This window comes from Ranitomeya imitator, chromosome 6, assembly GCF_032444005.1.
Source record: "Ranitomeya imitator isolate aRanImi1 chromosome 6, aRanImi1.pri, whole genome shotgun sequence".
NCBI lineage: Eukaryota > Metazoa > Chordata > Amphibia > Anura > Dendrobatidae > Ranitomeya > Ranitomeya imitator.
Genome location: NC_091287.1, coordinates 29414327 through 29438334, shown reverse-complemented (window position 1 = coordinate 29438334; position 24008 = coordinate 29414327). Strand labels below are relative to the sequence as shown.

Below are 24008 nucleotides of genomic sequence, written 5' to 3'. Positions count from 1 at the left end.
ACTGTGTACATACATTACATTACTGATCCTGAGTTACATCCTGTATTATACTCCAGAGCTGCACTCACTATTCTGCTGGTGCAGTCACTGTGTACATACATTACATTACTGATCCTGAGTTACATCCTGTATTATACCCCAGAGCTGCAGTCACTATTCTGCTGGTGCAGTCACTGTGTACATACATTACATTACTGATCCTGAGTTACATCCTGTATTATACCCCAGAGCTGCACTCACTTTTCTGCTGGTGCAGTCACTGTGTACATACATTACATTACTGATCCTGAGTTACATCCTGTATTATACTCCGGAGCTGCACTCACTATTCTGCTGGTGCAGTCACTGTGTACATACATTACATTACTGATCCTGAGTTACATCCTGTATTATACCCCAGAGCTGCACTCACTATTCTGCTGGTGCAGTCACTATGTACATACATTACATTACTGATCCTGTACTGATCCTGAGTCACATCCTGTATTATACTCCAGAGCTGCACTCACTATTCTGCTGGTGCAGTCACTGTGCACATACATTACAGTACTGATCCTGAGTTACATCCTGTATTGTACTCCAGAGCTGCACTCACTATTCTGCTGGTGCAGTCACTGTGTACATAAATTACATTACTGATCCTGAGTTACATACTGTATTATACCCCAGAGCTGCACTCACTATTCTGCTGGTGCAGTCACTGTGTACATACATTACAGTACTGATCCTGAGTTACACCCTGTATTATACCCCAGAGCTGCACTCACTATTCTGCTGGTGCAGTCACTGTGTACATACATTACATTACTGATCCTGAGTAGAGATGGGTGGACTCCTGGATGTTCGAGACTCGACCGAACAGTTAAAAAAAAAAAGTTTGGTTTCAGGTACCAGAACACTACCCGAACCTGAACCCGAAACCAGACCCCCTTCACTTGAATGGGGGGGCCCAAACATTCAGTGTTTGCCACGCTGTCATGTGCATGACAGTGCAGCAAACACTGCTTTTGATCTGCAGTAAAATCATCACTGTCGGTCAAAGAGCCGTGGTTCCCATGCTGTCAAATGACAGAGTGAGCCCGCAGCTGTGATCAGAGATATAAATTTAACCTCCGGGCACTGGCGTCGGCTGATGGGACTACTGCTCTCATCAGCCTACTCCGGCGCCCCTAATAACAGTGAGAACAGGAGCAGCTGATGGGAGTATTCATCAGCCAGCGCCTGCACACTAAATAAATAATTTAAAAAAAACAGCGTGGTTTCCCCTGTATTTTTGATAACCAGCCAGGCAAAACTTGACAGCTTGGGGCTGCAACCCTCATCTGTCATCGTTAACAGGGCTATTTATCAAGAATAGAGGGGTCTCCATGTTGCTTTTTTAATTATTTAAATAAATAATTGTTAAAAAAGTGGCGTTCTCCCCATTTTTGACAACTAGCCAAGCTAAAGCTAACAGCTGGTAGCTGGTATTCTCAGGCTGGTAAGGGGCCATTGATATAGGCCCCCCAGCCTAAAAACAGCAGCCCCCCAGCCGCTCAGAGAAGGCACATGTATTAGACGCACCATTTCTGGTGCCTTGCCCAGCTCTTTCCACTTGCCCTGTAGCAGTGGCAAGTGGGGTAATATTTGTGGAGTTGTCACCTTTGTATTGTCTGGTGACATCAAGGCCACGGCTTAATAATGGAGAGGCGTCGAAAAGACATCCATCCATTACTAATCCTATAGTTGTATTGTAAATAAAGACACAGCCAGAATAAAGTCTTTCATTAGAAATAAAACAAAATACCGTATATACTCGAGTATAAGCCGAGACTTTCAGAGCACTATATGGCACAGCTATGGGGCAATAATGAACGGTGCAGAGCACTATATGGCACAGCTTTGGGGCAATAATGAACGGTGCAGAGCACTATATGGCACAGCTATGGGGCAATAATGAACGGTGCAGAGCACTATATGGCACAGCTTTGGGGCAATAATGAACGGTGCAGAGCACTATATGGCACAGCTATGGGGCCATAATGAACGGTGCAGAGCACTATATGGGGCACAGCTATGGGGCCATAATGAACGGTGCGGGGCAGTATATGGCACAGCTATGGGGCAATAATGAACAGTGCAGAGCACTATATGGCACAGCTATGGGGCAATAATGAACGGTGCAGAGCACTATATGCCACAGCTATGGGGCAATAATGAACGGTGCAGAGCACTATATGGCACAGCTATGGGGCAAAAATGAACGGTGCAGGGCACTATATGGCACAGCTATGGGGCAAAAATGAACGGTGCAGAGCACTATATGGCACAGCTATGGGGCAATAATGAACGGTGCAGAGCACTATATGGCACAGCTATGGGGCAATAATGAACGGTGCAGAGCACTATATGGCACAGCTATGGGGCAATAATGAACGGTGCAGAGCACTATATGGCACAGCTATGGGGCAATAATGAACGGTGCAGAGCACTATATGACAGCTATGGGGCAATAATGAACGGTGCAGAGCACTATATGGCACAGCTATGGGGCCATAATGAACGGTGCAGAGCACTATATGGCACAGCTATGGGGCAATAATGAACGGTGCAGAGCACTATATGGCACAGCTATGGGGCAATAATGAACGGTGCAGAGCACTATATGGCACAGCTATGGGGCAATAATGAACGGTGCAGAGCACTATATGGCACAGCTATGGGGCAATAATGAACGGTGCAGAGCACTATATGGCACAGCTATGGGGCAATAATGAACGGTGCAGAGCACTATATGGCACAGCTATGGGGCAATAATGAACGGTGCAGGGCACTATATGGCACAGCTATGGGACAATAATGAACGGTGCAGAGCACTATATGGCACAGCTATGGGACAATAATGAACGGTGCAGAGCACTATAAGGCAGAGCTATGGGGCAATAATGAACGGTGCAGAGCACTAAATGGCACAGCTATGGGACAATAATGAACGGTGCAGAGCACTATATGGCACAGCTATGGGGCAGTATGAACGGTGCAGAACACTATATGGCAGAGCTATGGGACAATAATGAACGGTGCAGAGCACTATATGGCACAGCTATGGGGCAATAATGAACGGTGCAGAGCACTATATGGCACAGCTATGGGGCAATAATGAACGGTGCAGAGCACTATATGGCACAGCTATGGGGCAATAATGAACGGTGCAGAGCACTATATGGCACAGCTATGGGGCAATAATGAACGGTGCAGGGCACTATATGGCACAGCTATGGGACAATAATGAACGGTGCAGAGCACTATATGGCACAGCTATGGGACAATAATGAACGGTGCAGAGCACTAAATGGCACAGCTATGGGGTAATAATGAACGGTGCAGAGCACTATATGGCACAGCTATGGGACAATAATGAACGGTGCAGAGCACTATATGGCAGAGCTATGGGGCAATAATGAACGGTGCAGAGCACTAAATGGCACAGCTATGGGGTAATAATGAACGGTGCAGAGCACTATATGGCACAGCTATGGGACAATAATGAACGGTGCAGAGCACTATATGGCAGAGCTATGGGGCAATAATGAACGGTGCAGAGCACTATATGGCAGAGCTATGGGGCAATAATGAACGGTGCAGAGCACTATATGGCAGAGCTATGGGGCAATAATGAACGGTGCAGAGCACTAAATGGCACAGCTATGGGGTAATAATGAACGGTGCAGAGCACTATATGGCACAGCTATGGGACAATAATGAACGGTGCAGAGCACTATATGGCAGAGCTATGGGGCAATAATGAACGGTGCAGAGCACTATATGGCGCAGCTATGGGGCAATAATGAACGGTGCAGAGCATTGTATATGGGGCACAGCTTTATATGGAGCATCTATGGGGCAATAATGAACTGTATGGAGCATTATATGGGCCTCCTGATTCAATATGAATATTCAAAAACACTTAACCTACTGATGTCTCAATTAATTTTACTTTAATTGGTATCTATTTTTATTTTTGACATTAACCGGTAGCTGCTGCATTTTCCACCCTAGGCTTATACTCGAGTCAATAAGTTTTCCCAGTTTTTTGTGGCAAAATTAGGGGGGTCGGCTTATACTCGGGTCGGCTTATACTCGAGTATATACGGTACACTTATTTTTTCATTTAAAAATATCAAACACAGTTATACTTACCTAACTCCTAATTCCACCAAAGCCCTCGTCTCCTGTAATAAAACTGAAATAAAAAACAACCATATCCCTCACCTGTCGGTTGTTCTCTCCCACGCCGTAACCCATGTCTGGGGGATAAACAGTTTTCAAAATCACATATAATCTCTATTGCTCAGCGCGTTTCGTCGCTCTCTATTTAGCGACTCATTGGGAGACACTATGAAATACTCCCATTAACGCCGGAGTCACACACAACGTATATAAATACGGTCCATTTTTGATGGCCGAGATACGCAGAAAATTTCCTGAACAGTGATCCATTTTCAATGCGAGGATGCAATTTTTTTCTCCAAAAATTATCCATGTGTCATCTGTATGGCTTCCGTACGGCGAGATTTTCTCGCCAGGTTGCAAAATGGACATAGAATTGTCTATATATATATTGTCATATATATATGTGTCATTGAGACACATATATATACATATATTTATATTTCATATAGCGCTAGATAGCAGAAAAGCCGGTAATTCATTTGCCAGCTTTTGCAAACTCCTTCCCAAACCCGACATGATATGAGACATGGTTTACATACAGTAATCCATTTCATATCCCTTATTTTTTTACATATTCCTCACTACTAATGTTCCAAGTGTCTGTGTGCAAAATTTGGGGGCTGTAGCTATTAAAATAAAGGGTTAAATCATGGAAAAATTGGCATGGGCTCCCGCGCAATTTTCTCCGCCAGAGTGGGAAAGCCAGTGACTGAGGGCAGATATTAATAACCTAGAGAGCTATCTCTTGCCCGCTCGTGCCGCTTACACCTAAAGAACATCTCTAGAATCCGCCCTTTTCTCACCATGGAAACAACAAAAACCCTCACTGTCGCCCTGATCCACTCCCGCCTGGACTACTGTAACGCTCTGTTAATTGGCCTCCCCCTCACTCGACTTTCCCCTCTCCAGTCCATCCTTAATGCAGCAGCCAGGGTCGTCCATCGTCCGTCCGCTTTTTCCCCAGTCGTTAAACTGGCTGCCTATTCATTATAGAATCCAATTCAAAGTACTTGTTCTCACCCACAAAGCTCTCCACAGTGCGGCACCCCCTTACATCTCCCTTATTTCTGTCTATCTGCCTAACCGACCGCTGCGCTCTGCAAATGACTTTCGACTAACCTCTGCACTAATCCGTACCTCCCACTCCCGACTCCAAGACTTCTCCCGTGCTGCGCCAATCCTCTGGAATGCTCTACCCCAAGATATTAGGACCATCCACAATTTGCATAGTTTTAGGCGCTCGCCCAAAACACATTTGTTCAGAGCGGCCTATCATGTTCCCTAATCAGTTATGTTTGTGTGTGTGTAGCCCATTCACTATCTCCATCTATCCCCCACCCCCTGAAGATGGCTGGACCATCATTGTAAATACATCATGGTAAATACTCACCTGTACTTTGTATCTCCCCCACCTCATTGTAGATTGTAAGCTCTCACGAGCAGGGGCGGCTTATTTTGCTTTAATTATTGTATTGTTAACGTTGTTACTTATGACTGCTGTTTTTGAAACTGTTAGGGTATGTGTCCACGTTCAGGATTGCATCAGGATTTGGTCAGGATTTTTCATCAGTATTTGTAGCCAAAACCAGGAGTGGAACAATTAGAGGAAAAGTATAATAGACACATCTGCACCACTTCTGTATTTATCACCCACTCCTGGTTTTGGCTACAAATACTGACATAAAATCCTGACCAAATCCTGATGCAATCCTGAACGTGGACACATACCCTTAAACTGTAAAGCACTGCGGAATATGTTGGCGCTATATAAATAAAGATTATTATTATTATTAGAGAGGGACCATGGTTATTGGACCCCCTGGCTAAAAACATCTGCCCCCAGCCACCCCAAAAAAGGCACATCTGGAAGATGCGCCTACTCTGGCACTTGGCCACTCTCTTCCCACTCCCGTGTAGCGGTGGGATATGGGGTAATAAAGGGTTAATGTCACCTTGCTATTGTAAGGTGACATTAAGCCAGGTTAGTAATGGAGAGGCGTCAAGTATGACACCTATCCATTATTAATCCACTAGTGTGAAATGGTTAAAACACACACGCATTATTACAAAGTGTTTTAATGAAATAAATACACAGGTTTTTGTAATATTTTATTATACTGGTAATCCACCTGAAGGCCCTCGTTCTGTAAAAAAGGTAAAATAAAAAAACAACAATATCTCATACCTTCCGATGATCAGTCTGAAATTATTTAACCCCTTCAGATGGATTTACAGCGTGGGACAAGAATGAACGAAGGAAGGTATGGAATATTGTTGATTTTTTATTTTAACTTTGTTTCAGGTGACAAGGGTCTATAATTGGATTGAGAGTATAATAAACTATTACAACACCCTGTGTCTTTATTTCAATAAAATACTTTTTTCCTAATGTGTGTGTGTTTTATTGACCATTTACTACTATTGGATTAATAATGAATAGGTGTCTTATTGACGCCTCTCATTACTAACCTAGCTTACTGTCACCTTACAATAGCAAGGTGGCATTAACCCTTCATTACCCCATATCCCACCGCTACACGGGAGTGGCCAAGTGCCAGAATAGGCGCATCTTCCAGATGTGCCTTTTCTGGGGTGGCTGGGGGCAGATGTTTTTAGCCAGGGGGGGTACCTAAAACCATGGACCCTCTCTAGGCTATTAATATCTGCCCTCAGTCACTGGCTTTCCCACTCTGGCGGAGAAAATTGCGCGGGAGCCCACGCCAATTTTTTTCCGTGATTTAACCCTTTATTTTAATAGCTAGAGCCCCCAAATTTTGCACACAAACACTTGGAACGTTATTAGTGAGGAATATGTTAAAAAATAAGGGATATGAAATGGTTTAGGGTATGTTTCCACGTTCAGGAAACGCTGCGTTTTTGACGCAGCGTTGAGCCGCAGCGTCAAAAACGCAGCGTCCAGATGTTACAGCATAGTGGAGGGGATTTAATGAAATCCTGTCTCCACTATGCAGTAAAAGATGCATGCGGCAGACCCGCGAAAACGCACATGCGGCGCGTCTTTTAAGAACGCAGCATGTCCTTACATTGCAGAAAAAACTCAAGGACAACGCAGGTGATCTGCCAGTAACCTCAGGTGCAGATTTGTTCAGGATTTTACCTGCGTCAAATCCTGATGCAATCCTGAACATGGACAAATACCCTTACTGTAGGTAACCATGTGTCATATCCTGTTGGGTTTGTGAAGGAGATAGCAAAAGCCGGCAATTAAATTACCGGCTTTTCTGCTATCTAGCGCTGTATGAAATATAAATACACACACAGATATATATCTATATATATTATGTGTAGACATTTATCTTAGCTATTCTATTCTAACCTGTCAGTGTGATTTTACTGTACACCGCGCTGAATTGCCGACTTTTCTCACCGCTGCGTATTTCTCGCAAGTCACACTGTTGGTCCGTGTGTAATCCGTATTTTTCTTGCCCCCATTGACTTTCATTGGCGGATTTTTTGCGCAATACGCTGACAACTGCGATTTTCTACGCCTGTAAAATACGACAGAGAAATATACGGCAGATAGAAGCTGCCCCATAGAGAATCATTGGTCCATGTGCAATGCGTAGTTTTTGTGCCTCTCATACGTCCGTAAAACTCGCTAGTGTGAACCCGGCCTAAAGAAAGCCTGTGAGTCCTGCTTCCCCGCCCTGTGCATCGGTATATATTAGTAAAGGGGTGTATGTTGTTAAAATCTTTCTGGGGGTTGTTGGGTGGTCCTGTGACTGCTGCAGTAGGGTGGGCTGCTCTGACTACGTTATTCCCATATACTCAGAGACCTATACACCTATAGATCTGTATATCCCGCCATACAGATGACATGTATGTGGCACAGGACACCATTTCTCCGCCTGGTTATTTTTAATACTGGGTCGGAGCTGTGACACTATGGTAGCCCCCACTGTATCATCGCTCCGCTCTATTCCTGGCACTGTCACTAATTGCCTGTTATGTGGCAGCGGCATGGATGGAGCGCATCAGCGAGCCCGATGTTATGTAACCGCGGCGTGACTCACTCCTGCTGCACACTGTTGCATCGGAGATGTTTATGTTGACGGCTTTAGCAGCTTGCACGCTGCTCGGTATTATAATGGTTGACGTTAGAGATCAGTACGACAAGACGTCTGTCTAACCTAATCTGAACGCTGACACAGTATAGGAGTTTTTTTTTTTTTTGCAGTGAGACATTTTAATTTACAACCTGCTGCACTGCAGTGTTTTCCACGGACCCTCTACCATCCAGCCGCACGCGGCGCACCGCCACCCTCCGACAAGCCCGCTCTCAATAGTCCTTTCCCTTTATTTCGTTACAGCTGCAGATTAAGCATGCCGTCACCGAAGCCGAAATCCAGAAGCTGAAAACAAAGGTAAGGCTGCAATGATCCATTCTTCTTCTAGTCGGCGGGCAAAACGTAGGCAGGGGCTTGTGCGCGAGAAGAGAGAGACTCAGCTGCTCAAAGGGGAAGGCGTCACAACATTTTAATGGTGGGGCGCAGCAGGGGAAGACGATTATCTCCGAAGATGATGATGGCGACTGGTTATATCGGTCTTTACTTCATTAAATCCGTGTGTGTGCAGACTGCAATGAGACTTGTAATATATGTGCATGTGTGCACCACCCGCAACATCGAAATTCCAACACCAAGAAATAAAGACATGGAGTTCTGGGAAAGGATGGAAATGTGACTGATCTGCAAATGGTAGAAAAAGGGAAACAACATTTTCAAAACATTGATTTAGTCAGTCCGGAAGTATGCGCCACGTGTGGAAGTCTCGGCACTCGGCTGCTATCAGTGAAGGTTCTGCTGCTGAATGCACTTGGGCAAATCATCAAGATCCTCCGCTGGCAGCTCCTGTGTAATCACCGACCAATGACGTACCAGATGTGCTCAATGGGAGACTTCTCCAAAGTGTCCCCGAAGTCACAGGGAGCATGTTTCTTCTGTGAGCAGTCTGGACGTGCTCCCTTGGCTGCCGAGTCTCCAGACTTGTCTCCCATCGAACACATCTGGGACGTCATTGGCCGGTGATTACACAGGAGCTGCCAGCAGTGGATCTTGATGATTTGCCCAAATTAATTCAGCGGCAGAACCTTCCTCAGATGACCATTAATAATGTCAGTGATAGCAGCTGAGGCCGGAAGTGGCGGGATTTCTGCATGTGGCGCTCATACTCCAGACGGAATAGATCGAGAGGTTTTGAACATTTTCTTTCCAATATTATATAATTTGCTTATTAATAAAATGTCTATCCATCCTGGGATTGCCTTAATTCCATGATTTCTCCTTCTTTTTGCAAAGTCAATGTTAAGGGATGTAGATACTGACACACATATGTCAGTAGGGGATCAGCATTAATTAAGGTTTATGGAAACTGTCTGCTGCCGACCACCGCCTTTAAAGGGGTTGTCCAGACCTGGGAATCTTCACAGCACACAGTGCACGCGCTGTCAGGATTTTCCGGCACTGGATGTAAGCAGGCGCATGAACATGAGTAGTAGTCGGAATGTGGCCAGAAGTGTGCAGACCGCCCCGAAGAATCCCAACAGCGTGCACTATACACACTGTGAGGATTCTCAATTCTCCAGTCACATAATCTTAAGCCCCAATCCTGGACAACCCCTTTAAATGTCCTCTGCTCAGCTATATACAAGCAGATTTGCCACTGTTTGATGGTTTTTTTTTTAGAGGCTGCTTCAACTTTTATGCGAACAGAGTGATCATCAATACGATTGCTGTGTGTGTATGGAATATCACCGTTACCAGCAGCGCTTCACCGTTTTACACCGGACAGTACGCTGCCGATAACGCGTTTTGCTGGGTGGATTGGCGACCTGTTTGTACCAGCGAATATTCGGCGTACTACACACGTTGTTTTTTTCAGCTGCACTTTTTTCTGCAGGTTTACGCACCAAAACATGCAATAGCAATCTGCTCAGATTAATGGTGTTTTTTTCTAGTGTTTTTTTTTTTTTGCTACAAAGTTTTTTAATGTAGAATTTTTTCACTTCAAAATTATTTTGCATTTTTACATGTTTTAGGCTTCTCGAAGAAGCCTTTGGGGAAAAAATGCACCAAAAAAAAACCGCACCGTTTAACGGCGTCTTTAAATGCAGAGTGGGCAGGAGTGGTTATGAGATTTGATCTACTTGATCTGTTAATGGGTGGGGATGAGCGGATCCGTGGAAGTTCAGGTTCTGGCACCCGACCAAACTTTATGTCCAATGTTTGGTTCGAGTACCAGAACTTTATCCGAACTTGAACATGAACACCAACCCAAATGAACCCGAGCTTCGCAGATGTAAAATTCTCTCTCTTCCTGAACTTCCCCCGGAGCTTCGAGCATTAAATCGGAGTTCCGTGAGAAGTCAGTGTTCGGAGTTCAGCACCGGTACGAACCCCGATCTTTAAAGTTCGGGTCCGTTCATCTCTATTAATTGCTTATTCTTATTATTGGTCTTCAGGAGCCTCTTGGCTGCCTAATTGCCAATGTGGGGGATCCATGTGCTCCTGATGATTGACAGTTCTGGCCGGTGGCACGGTTGAGCCACCGGTCCAAACTGTGCTGTCTCCGTCGCTGCTAGCACTGGCGGTTTTGCCTCTATGAGATTCTTTATTTTATGTAACATTTTCTCATTTTTTTTTTTAGCTAAAAGCGGCAGAGAATGAGAAAGTGAGGTGGGAACTGGAGAAGACTCAGCTGCAGCAAAACATCGAGGAGAACAAAGATAGGATGATGAAGCTGGAAAGTTACTGGATCGAGGCTCAGACTTTGTGCCATACCGTCAACGAGCACCTGAAAGAGACTCAGAGCCAATACCAGGCCCTGGAGAAGAAATACAACAAGGCCAAGAAGCTAATAAAGGATTTCCAACAAAAGTAAGTCCACGATTTTTGTAGCGTTGATGCAGTTACGTAAATTTGTCAGTAGTGGTCAGTATTAGCAAGGAGGTGGAACAGGTAGATAGAGGGGAGGGTCAGACTACACAAGATGGGTTTGTAGTCTGTTACCAGGGAGACACGTAGCTCAGCAGAGGAGCTGCAGACACCGAGTGACGAGGTGTCAAAGGCTATTTGCAAACTTGTTGATTTTTATTTTAAGATATATTACGGCAATTAAATAAAAAATAAAAAGTTTCGTCTAACATCCACATCTGCATTCAGAATTCTGTCTCCCTTCAGTTATGACAGCGTGTGATGTAGTAAGCACCAGCGCAGCCGATGCAGTTTGTGGCGGGTGTAGTGTGGCGTACCAAAGTAAACCGCCTAGATCCTTCACTTTTTATTGGAGTTGATCTGCAACGCGTTTTGAGTACAGATGTTCATGGTGCCGATCGGTTTAGCGTTGTTACACATTGGTTGCGCCGATCAGCTGTTACCAGATCCTGCGGCTTCCAGACGTTCGCATCATACTGTATGGAGCCAGAATACTCCAGCGCCACACACTGCACCGTGGCCGTTCTAGGGTACTGCAGCTCAGCTACCTGGTTCCTGTTAACAGCTGATCGTTGGTTCTGTCTAATGTCGGACCCATCACCGATCTGATATTAATCCTAAACATGTCCTTAAATATTTTTGTATCGTTTTTTTTTTTTTAATGAACTATAAGTTTTGCCTTTTCTTTTTTTTCTTTTTTTTCAGGGAGGTTGATTTTATGAAACGTCAAGAAGCGGAGAAGAAAAAAATCGAAGACATGGAAAAAGTTCATCTTGCCGAAGTTCAAAACTTGCAGTCACGTGTGAGTAACATGAACAAGTCGCTGGCAGGTTTGTTAGCAAGAGGGGGGTTAAAAGTTCTTGTACAGCATTGTTCCAGCGCGTTTCGCTCACTTCTATCACCTCCTATTATTCCAGATCAGGGACCTGGAAGCGGAGGTGTTTCGGCTTCTCAAGCAAAACGGCAGCCAAGTGAACAATAACAACAACATTTTTGAAAGTAGGACATGTCTCGGCGACGACTCGAGCGGGGTCTCGGCGGAAGATTTGGGTGAAAAGAAAGAGCCCACCTTAGATGGCTTGAAGGAAGGTTTGTTGAAACATTGAAAATCTTGAGTTAAGGAAGGAAAAAAAAGGAAACAAAAAAAAAAAAGTAAAAACCTAAATGACCCTCCTGGCAATATGCATAATGCATGTGACGAGCGCTGTGCTCCAGGCGACATTTCTCCGAATTCAGAATGCAGTGTTACAATGTATCAGTGTCATTACTGGATGCTTCTTCGTATGGTCACACACCGGCGCCATCTCTGTATACGTTTTCTCTTGTCGGGGGTCGAGTTGTGTAAAAGTTTATTACAAAAAAAAAAACGACATAAACAACGGAACAAAAAAGTGGGATGGGTAATATATACCTACATATATATATATATATACAGTCATGTTTTGTGTTTTGACTTCAATTGTACACCCAATAAACCCGAAAATATCAAGGAGCGATTCAGGGCTGCACCACCTAAGTGTGATTCATTTTGACATTTCCAAAAATCTAAAGCCTGAAGGCAAAATTTGATTGAAGCAATACTGAAAAAAAAAACAAATGGGGTAGGTAATACTTAAAGGGAGTTTCATCGGCCCTTTTCTGCTCGTTGAACCAATGTTAGTGGCGGGTGGGACGGTTAAGCGTAGGCACACCATGGCGGCCTCGGAGTGAGATGTCGTACTTTGTAACCGATGTTTATGGGGTCGTAAGGGCCTGATGGACGTTCCTGAGCCTGGCAAGCTCTCCTAGATAGATCCTGCCCTTTGCTGCCGCCTTAGTTTTGGTTGACTTCTTCAACATTCCCTAGTAGAAGACTTCTGCTGTCCACCTGGGGTCCGCCAATAAAACACCAGACTTTCCTTCCCCCTATGGCACATGTATTCGTAGAGCCTTAGAATGACCCCAAAATATATAAGATGGAGTTCTGCATCTCTACTTTTCCCGGTGGACTCCAGACATTTCTGCGGAAGCCGAAAAATTTGCTTAGTTATGGCCGTACATTTACAGGAGCAACAATTGGATAAATCCTCACCATACACATTGTCTTCCCGCTTTCTCCAATGGGGGCGGGAGCTATTTCGGAAAATATTGCCACTTTTCTCGTCAGGACAAGTTTTGGAATGGGTAGAGGGACACAGGCGAGAGGACGTTTAAGACCCTCGTAGACATTGGGTGAAAGTCATCCGAGCCCACCGATGTTTATGAGTTCAGCCATATTTTCCCCCCCAATAGATGAAATTCTAACTGCCTGATTCTTCACTCCCCCAATATTTTTTATTTCAGGGGAAAATAAGCTGCTGTCAGGTATCTGTCAGCAATTTACTCCCCATCGAAAACACATGAACACTCACAATCTGAAGGAAATGACCCCAACTTACGTAGCATCTAGTTACTTTAATGATCACACATGTATCAGATTCATCAGGAAAGGTGATAAATGTCTGATTACTGGGGGTCCGACCATTAGGAGAACCACGATCACGAGAAAGCGGATCTCTTGTGTAAATGGAACAGCGCTAGTGAGCATGTGCGACCACTGCTTCATTCACTGTGATGGTCGCACATGCTCTAAAAGTGGGATCGTGGAAGTCACAGCAGCCGGTCCTCCATTGATCATATATCGAGGACGGCTGATAACTTTCCATCACACTTCGGACACTTAGAATTCTCGATTTTCATTTTTTTTCTAAAGGGAACTGGTAAAAAAAAAAGGTCTATATTCTGCATTTCCTGTTTAACCACAAAACTGTGATGTTATGTCAAATGTATTAAAAAAAAAAAAAAAAAAAAATGTTTGACCGTTTCGCCATAAATCCCGTTTCGTACTTCGTTTGCCATATTTTTAAATCATGTCTTACGGTGGTCAGTCAGAGGGGCTTTCACTTTTGCAATAAAGATATTGAAAAAAAAAATGCGTTTTTAAGGCTCTTTGATTCCATTTCGAATCAAGCAGTCATGCCCATTCCACGCCGACGATGAGAGAGGAACGAGTGAATTCATTTTCATTCATAAGGGCCTGGTCATTGAGATCATGGACATTTTTTTTTATTATTTCAGACCATTTTGCCATCTTTTTTTTTTTGGGGGGGGGGATATTTTACTTTTTATCAATTTCACCTTTTCTTGCAATTGTAACACTATCTGAATGTCATTCAGTCACTCAGCGCATTTTCACTAAGAACTTTCACTGGCGCAACTAGAAAGCTTAAAAGCAAATATCTCCTTATTAAAAAAAGGGTATGTAGACTTTTGCAATTATTTTATTACACTAATGCACATTGAAAAACTGGCGCAGGTTTTCCCAAAAAAATATTTTGTAAGTTATGTTTTATTCACAGCAATCCCTATAGCAGTTTTCCAGATAGATCGTCCCTGGACTGAAATTTCTATGTCTATGTGACTACTGTAAAGAAAGCAGCAGCTCCAAGAAGATGGCCATTCTCCCGAGATGTGCAAAAAAAAATCTATTCTCCAAAAAAGGGGATTATAATATGTTTCACTGCCTGCTTTTAATTTGATTAAAAATTTTTTTTTAAAAAGTGATAGTTCCCCTTTAAAAATATCCAACCGTTTTGTGTATGCAGCTCTTGTATCTCCATGGTTACAAACTACAAATAAACTTTTTTGTACCGGTTGATTCCGCAGTCGTGTGTTTTTCTCTTCCGTTTCACCCCTTTTCCCACTGGTCTGGAGGGCAGAAAAAGTGATGGAGCAGATGGAAGGAGGGATCACATGACTGCAGGACCAGACTACAAGAAAGGATTGTTTGTAGTCTGTAACCATGGAGACACATACGTCTGTGTAAGAGCTGTAGACAAATACAAGAACATTCCCGCTAAAAGAAATTGATTGCAGAAGTCTACATATTTATGCGGTATATGTGCAGAATATCTGATATTTTCAGTAGAGTGGGGTTCCACCGATGTTGTTTTGAAAGGCAGCCCCTTTAAGTGTCCAAATCCCTTTAATAGAAGAAGGTACATTAATCCTATATTTCTTATAGATGCAGCCATTGAGGATGCTCGGATCCCTTTTAAATCTGTGCAACTCCTTTAAATGAACCTAACATGTTAAATACCCTTCCTTATCTACAGCGTGTTAGAGAGCAGATTGATATACGATTTGGAAAAGAAGATCCAGCGCCACAAACAGCACCACCCTTGTATGGTGTTTGAGTCTGGTACTGCAGCTCAGCCCTTGTCAGGGAATACAGCACCAGACTTAGCCAGTGGAGGTGCTGTTTGAAAAAAAAGTAGATCCATTTCCTAATCTAAAAAAAAAAAACACAGAAAAGGACAGTCCAACCCAAAAATTGTGAAGCTACAAGCCCAGTCTGTGACTACGGGCCCCTGCCTATTGTGTAGCACAGATCTGATTGCTTGCCCCCATTTTATTGCGAGCCACCAGTGAGATGCAGAGTGTCTGCAGACGTCTTCCAGTGTCATAAAGCTTCGACAGGTAAGTCAGCGTGGCGTAAAGAAAAAATTAAAGGGATGCTCGAAGCAAAACTTTATGAATAAGATACAGAAAATGAGCCAATATTATGTCCTGTTTCTAATTTAAAGGAACACTCCAGGCAGAAGTTACTTCCCAGTTCAGACTCGTTAGTAGAGATCTGCAAGAGAATGAACCCAAGCTCTTACTGTCATTTCTGCTCATTTACAGCCTCTAGTGGCCCCTGGGTGGTGAAGATACGGGAACTTTTCTTCTTTATAACCCCTCTTACCAGTTACTGTAATCTGCCACCAGTACAGCTCCCATTCACACCATGGGCGATGATAGCAGCAGCTTTCTTCCATTTGTTCATTATTTCTCTTACCAATCACAGCTTGTTACTTTTCTATCCGGCCCAACAAAGCCTCTGATGACCCGTTGAGGCGGTGATACAAAAACTTATCTTCATGCTATGATCTTTCTTACCAGTTGTATCATTTTACTGTTATCTGTCCCCTGTATGACTTCTGATTATTCTGGGAAGGGAAGCAGGGACTTTTCCTCCATTGATCACCCTTGTTTCCATTTGTGGCTTTTGCTCTCCTACTCTTATAGAACGAATGACTTTTGGGTGGACACAGGAACTTTTCTTTATGTTATCACTCTTCTGACCAATCTCAGCTTATTAGAATGATGTCTCCTCCCCTGCACACCCTCTAGTGAACCCAGTGGGAGGGATTCAGGAACTTTTCATCATGGTATCACTCTTCTGACCAATCTCAGCTTATTAGAATGATGTCTCCTCCCCTGCACATCCTCTAGTGAACCGTGGGGGAGGGATTAAGGAACTTCTCATCATGGTATCACTCTTCTGACCATTCACGGGTTGTTACTGTCATTTCTCCTCCCCTGCACAGCCTCTAGGGAGCCCAGTGGGAGGGATTCAGGAACTTCTCATCATGTTATCACTCCTTTCACCAATCACAGGTTTATACTATCATTTCTCCTCCTCTGCACATCCTCTAGTGAACCCAGTAGGAGGGATTCAGGAACTTCTCTTCATGGTATCACTCCTTTGACCAATCACAGGTTTATACTATCATGTCTCCTCCCCTGCACAGCCTCTAGTGAACCCAGTGGGAGGGATTCAGGAACTTCTCATCATGTTATCACTCCTTTCACCAATCACACCAATCACAGGTTTATACTATCATGTCTCCTCCCCTGCACAGCCTCTAGTGAACCCAGTGGGAGGGATTCAGGAACTTCTCATCATGTTGTCACTCCTTTCACCAATCACAGGTTTATACTATCATGTCTCCTCCCCTGCACAGCCTCTAGTGAGTCCAATTGGAGGGATTCAGGAACTTCTCTTCATGTTATCACTCTTCTGACCAATCTCATCTTATTAGAATAATGTCTCCTCCCCTACACAGCCTCTAGTGAACCCAGGGGGAGGGATTCTTGAACTTTTCGTCATGTTATCATTCTTCTGACCAATCACATTTCCTCCCTTACACAGCCTCTAGTGATAGTCTATGGGGCTGTGCACACGTACGATTTTTTTTTCTCAGACGTAGAGGTTTTGGAAAAAATCGGAGACATGACCAATTTTAATCTGAACGCAATGCAAATCTATGGATCTATGAAAAAATCGGACTGCACTCTGATGTCATGCAAGTCATGCAAGTGTTGTCCGATTTTCACATTTTTTTATTTTTCTCTCCCTCTCAACATCCTAAAAAAAACTGATGCCACTCTGATCAAAGTCTGATCAGAATAATCAGACCGTTTTTCTCGGAGGTGAAGAAATCGGTCGTGTGAACCTACCCTTTTAATAATGATTTCTGGAGTGGACTACGCCACTTAAATTTAGTTTTTGTAAATAAAAATAAATCTGATTACTGCCAGAATTAAAAGATGGCAAAATGTGACTGCAGCTTTATTTATTATTTGCATTCTTGTGTGACAATCTGGATACCGGGAAGCAGTATTAGACGACCGCAGCAGACGTGGTAGGGTTGTTATGGAGGAACTAGTCAGCCTTAGATTGCTGAAATCTTCCGTTCAAGGCTGTATCGTCAGTGAAATGAGCAGGTTATTTTTCTTATTGCTCCATTAATCTTATTGTTTTAGCTTGTGCAGATGCACAAAAGCATAAAACCCGCCCACGAGGTTCACCTGATAACCAAGCGTCACATCACCAATACTGACTTCTTCCCGGGCAGTGCGTGTGCATAAAATTTTCTACTGCATTTCAAGGGGACACATGCATCAGTATTAGTGATGAGTGAACGTGGTAGTGTGACAAGTAAACCTCATGGGCAGGGAAGTGAAAAAAAAACGTTACTTTATATATTACTTTCTTTCTTGTTTTTACCTTCTCCCTTCCTCACTCCTATCTTCTCTCACTCTATTTCCACCCCCAACTTTCTATTATTGTATCTGCAGATCATCACATCTAACAAAAAAATTTATCTGCATAAAAAGTTGAAAATCCATCTACTGTAAATATATTACATTACTGATCCTGTACTGTTCGTGAGTTATATCCTGTATTATACTCCAGAGCTGCACTCACTATTCTGCTGGTGCAGTCACTGTGTACATACATTACATTACTGATCCTGAGTTACCTACTGTATTATACCCCAGAGCTGCACTCACTATTCTGCTGGTGCAGTCACTGTGTACATACATTACATTACTGATCCTGAGTTACATCCTGTATTGTACTCCAGAGCTGCACTCACTATTCTGCTGGTGCAGTCACTGTGTACACACATTACATTACTGATCCTGAGTTACATCCTGTATTATACTCCAGAGCTGCACTCACTATTCTGCTGGTGCAGTCACTGTGTATATACATTACATTACTGATCCTGAGTTACATTCTGTATTATACCCCAGAGCTGCACTCACTATTCTGCTGGTGCAGTCACTGTGTACATACATTACATTACTGATCCTGAGTTACATCCTGCATTATACCCCAGAGCTGCACTCACTATTCTGCTGGTGCAGTTACTATGTCCATACATTACATTACTGATCCTGAGTTACATCCTGTATTATACTCCAGAGCTGCACTTACTATTCTGCTGGTGCAGTCACTGTGTACATACATTACATTACTGATCCTGAGTTACATCCTGTATTATACCCCAGAGCTGCACTCACTATTCTGCTGGTGCAGTCACTGTGTACATACATTACATTACTGATCCTGAGTTACATCCTGTATTATACCCCAGAGCTGCACTCACTATTCTGCTGGTGCAGTCACTGTGTACATACATTACATTACTGATCCTGAGTTACATCCTGTATTATACTCCAGAGCTGCACTCACTATTCTGCTGGTGCAGTCACTATGTACATACATTACATTACTGATCCTGAGTTACATCCTGTATTATACTCCAGAGCTGCACTCACTATTCTGCTGGTGCAGTCACTGTGTACATACATTACATTACTGATCCTGAGTTACATCCTGTATTATACTCCAGAGCTGCACTCACTATTCTGCTGGTGCAGTCACTATGTACATACATTACATTACTGATCCTGAGTTACATCCTGTATAATACTCCAGAGCTGCACTCACTATTCTGCTGGTGCAGTCACTGTGTACATACATTACATTACTGATCCTGAGTTACATCCTGTATTATACTCCAGTGCTGCACTCACTATTCTGCTGGTGCAGTCACTGTGTACATACATTACATTACTGATCCTGAGTTACATCCTGTATTATACTCCAGTGCTGCACTCACTATTCTGCTGGTGCAGCCACTGTGTACATACATTACATTACTGATCCTGAGTTACATCCTGTATAATACTCCAGAGCTGCAGTCACTATTCTGCTGGTGCAGTCACTGTGTACATACATTACATTACTGATCCTGAGTTACATCCTGTATTATACTCCAGTGCTGCACTCACTATTCTGCTGGTGCAGCCACTGTGTACATACATTACATTACTGATCCTGAGTTACATCCTGTATAATACTCCAGAGCTGCAGTCACTATTCTGCTGGTGCAGTCACTGTGTACATACATTACTGATCCTGAGTTACATCCTGTATTATACTCCAGTGCTGCATGCACACTTGTGCTTGTGTCAGAGCTGCTAGATCCCAGTATTTTTTGTTCTGTGTTATTACCGTATACTGATATAATGCATACAATGCTAGAGAACAAGCTTTTCAACAGTTTACCGCAACTTCAGGCAGAATTGTGAATGCAGCTTTGGAGATAACGTAGGTTGTAAGTCAGATTTACAACTTTTTATGTAGATCTTTATGTTAATATTTATTTATATATTAGAAAATTAATTAAAGGGACAATGAAATACTGAGACACTGTGTTAAGTTTGGAATAGGTTCTGCGGGGGCGGAGAAGAACACAAATGGCAACAGTGAGAGAATTTCTGCCAAGTCCGCCCCCGCGGTTCCTGCATTAGGCATAACTCTATTTTAGTTGTGTCTATTCTATTACTGTGTTGTTTGGGCGACACTTGAATGTCCTTTCTTTCATTCTAATAATGTTTTTTTGCTAACACCATTAACTTTCACAGTTTCAGAAGGCGCAGCGAAAAGTGTGGACCATGATGATGTGTTTGGTGAGTTTGGAATATAAATTATGTGACAATTATCTCTTGATATAAAATGTTCCTGGAGAGATTTCATCCAGCGGCTACATGATATCTTCTGGAGGGGGGCGGGGCGGCAGCTGAGATTGAACTATGATTCTGTTTTTAACAACATTTAATAACAATTTACAACCCTAGACCACCAGAGATGTCACAATTTACAACCCTAGACCACTAGAAATGTCACAATTTACAACCCTAGACCACCAGATATGTCACAATTTACAACCGTAGACCACCCGAGATGTCACAATTTACAACCCTAGACCACTAGAAATGTCACAATTTACAACCCTAGACCACCAGATATGTCACAATTTACAACCGTAGACCACCCGAGATGTTACAATTTACAACCCTAGACCACCCGAGATGTCACAATTTACAACCCTAGACCACCAGAGATGTCACAAATTACAACCCTAGACCAGGAGATGTCACAATTTACAACCCTAGACCAGGAGATGTCACAATTTACAACCCTAGACCACCAGAGATGTCACAATTTACAACCGTAGACCACCCCAGATGTTACAATTTACAACCCTAGACCACCCGAGATGTCACAATTTACAACCCTAGACCACCCGAGATGTTACAATTTACAACCCTAGACCACCCGAGATGTCACAAATTACAACTCTAGACCAGGAGATGTCACAATTTACAACCCTAGACCAGGAGATGTCACAATTAACAACCGTAGACCACCCGAAATGTTACAATTTACAACCGTGGACCGCCAGAGATGTCACAATTTACAACCCTAGACCACCCGAGACGTCACAATTAACAACCGTAGACCACCCGAGATGTTACAATTTACAACCGTGGACCGCCAGAGATGTTACAATTTACAACCGTGGACCGCCAGAGATGTCACAATTTACAACCGTGGACCACCCGAGACGTCACAATTAACAACCGTAGACCACCCGAGATGTTACAATTTACAACCGTAGACCACCCGAGGTGTTACAATTTACAACCCTAGACCACCCGAGATGTTACAATTTACAACCGTGGACCACCAGAGATGTTACAATTTACAACCGTGGACCGCCAGAGATGTTACAATTTACAACCGTGGACCGCCAGAGATGTCACAATTTACAACCCTAGACCACCCGAGACGTCACAATTAACAACTGTAGACCACCCGAGATGTTACAATTTACAACCGTAGACCACCCGAGATGTTACAATTTACAACCCTAGACCACCAGAGATGTTACAATTTACAACCCTAGACCACCCGAGATGTCACAATTTACAATCGTAGACCACCAGAGATGTTATAATTTACAACCCTAGACCACCAGAGACGTCACAATTAACAACCGTAGACCACCCGAGATGTTACAATTTACAACCGTAGACCACCCGAGATGTTACAATTTACAACCCTAGACCACCCGAGATGTCACAATTTACAACCCTAGACCACCAGAGACGTCACAATTAACAACCCTAGACCACCCGAGATGTTATAATTTACAACCCTAGACCACCAGAGATGTCACAATTTACAACCCTAGACCACCAGAGATGTCGCAATTTACAACCCTAGACCACCAGAGATGTGTCAGTTTACAACCGTAGACCGCTAGAGATGTCACAATTTACAACCTTAGACCACCAGGCATGTCACAGTTTACAACCCTAGACCACCCGAGATGCCACAATTTACATCCCTTTCTTTAGCATTAACTCAACTCCCTGTGTTTGGAGGAAGAGAAATGCTGCCTATGACCCAAAGATCACCATCCCCACTGTCAAGCATGGTGGTGGAAACATTATGTTTTGGGGGTGTTGCTCTGCTAAGGGCACAGGACTGCTTCACCACATCAATGGGAGAATGGATGGAGCAATGTACCATGAAATCCTAAGTGACAACCTCCTTCCCTCCGCCAGGACATTAAAAATGGGTCAGCCAAGGCAACAAAGGAGAGGTTCAAGAAGAAGCACATTAAGGTCATGGAGTGGCCTAGCCAGTCTCCAAACCTTAATCCCATAGAAAACTTATGAAGTTGAAGCTCCGAGTTTCCAAGCGACAGCCTCAAAATCTTAATGATTTAGAGATGATCTGCAAAAGAGGAGTGGAGCAAAATTCCTACTGACGTGTGCGCAAACCTCATCATTAACTACAAAAAACGTCTGACTGCTGCGCTTGCCAACAAGGGTTTTACCACCAAGTATTAAGTCTTGTTTGCCAGAGGGATCAAATACTTATTTCTCACTGCAAAATGCAAATGTATATAATTTATACAATGTGATTTTCTTTATTTTTGATATTCTATCTCTCAATGTTAAAATTAACCTACCCTTAAAATTATACACTGTTCATGTCTTTGTCAGTGGGAAAACTTACAAAATCAGTGAGGGATCAAATACTTATTTCCCCCATTGTAGATAATAGATCGATAGATAGATAGATGATAGATAATAGATAGATAATAGATAGATAGATAATAGATAGATAGATAATAGATAGATAGATAATAAATAGATAGATAATAGATAGATAGATAATAGATAGATTAAGCTGCAGAAAGGTTCAGACCATGAATCGAAACGTTGAGCCAATAAATTTCTTTAACTTTTGCGCATTATTTTTAGAGCGCTAATTCATTTGTTTCTTGTAGCTAGATATTTATGAGATAGATAGAGAGAAATTAGATAAGTATAATCATGGCCGAAAGTGTTGGCACCCATAAAATTGTTCCAAAAAATCAAGTATTTGGCACCCTCAACTTAAAATTTGGTTGCACGTCCTTTGGAATAAATAGCTGCAATCAATCCCTTCCTATAACCACCAACAAGCTTCTTCAAGATCTCAGGAGATGGACTTGTAACCTTGACATTGTTGATATTTTTCAATAATTTTGGTTCCCAAGTCCTCAGACAGTTCTCTTCTCCCCTCTCTGTTCTCCATGCTTAGTGTGGCACATACAGACACAAAGATCGAATCAACTTCTCCCCTTTTTTTATCTGGTATCATGTGTGATTTTCACATTGCCCACACCTGTTACTTGCCACAGATGAACATCACGTGCTTGAAACAAAATTGTTTACCCACAATTTTAGATTGGTGCACATAATTTTGTCCAGCCAGTTTTGGGGGGTTTGTGTGAAATTATGTCCAATTTGCCTTTTTTTCCTTATTTTTTATGTTGTCCCAATACACACAAAGGAAACCAACATGTGTATAACAAAACACGTGTAATTGCAATAATTTTCTGAGAGAAATATTTCATTTTCTGTAACAATTTCAAGGGTGTCACACTTACACTTTCGGCCATGACTGTTTATAGTAAATGGATCATTAGATAGAGAGATAGATAATAGATAGATGATAGATAGATAGATAGATAGATAGATAATATATAGATGATAGATAATAGATAGATAATAGATAGATAGATAGATAGATAGATAGATAGATAATATATAGATGATAGATAATAGATAGATAATAGATAGATAGATAATATATAGATGATAGATAATGCATAACAAATAGATAATTATCTATATATTATCTATTATCTATTACTAGCTGAAGAGCCCGGCGTTGCCTGGGCATAGTAAATATCTGTGGTTAGTTATAGCACCTCACTTCTCTTATTTTCCCATCACGCCTCTCATTTTCCCCCTCACATCTCTCATTTTCTCCCTTACACCTCTCATTTTCCCCCTCAC

General features: G+C 42.8%; 1 protein-coding gene across 2 annotated transcripts in view; it reads left to right on the top strand.

The window, feature by feature from the left end:
- PPP1R9A (protein phosphatase 1 regulatory subunit 9A) overlaps positions 1-24008 on the top strand; it is a 167787-nt gene that overhangs the window by 128279 nt on the left and 15500 nt on the right. For both annotated transcript variants that reach the window (XM_069729374.1, XM_069729375.1), the window contains exons 8-12: positions 8544-8597; positions 10879-11108; positions 11871-11967; positions 12083-12254; positions 20232-20276. In XM_069729374.1, coding sequence (XP_069585475.1) covers positions 8544-8597; positions 10879-11108; positions 11871-11967; positions 12083-12254; positions 20232-20276 — 598 coding nt within the window. The remainder of the gene's footprint in view (positions 1-8543; positions 8598-10878; positions 11109-11870; positions 11968-12082; positions 12255-20231; positions 20277-24008) is intronic.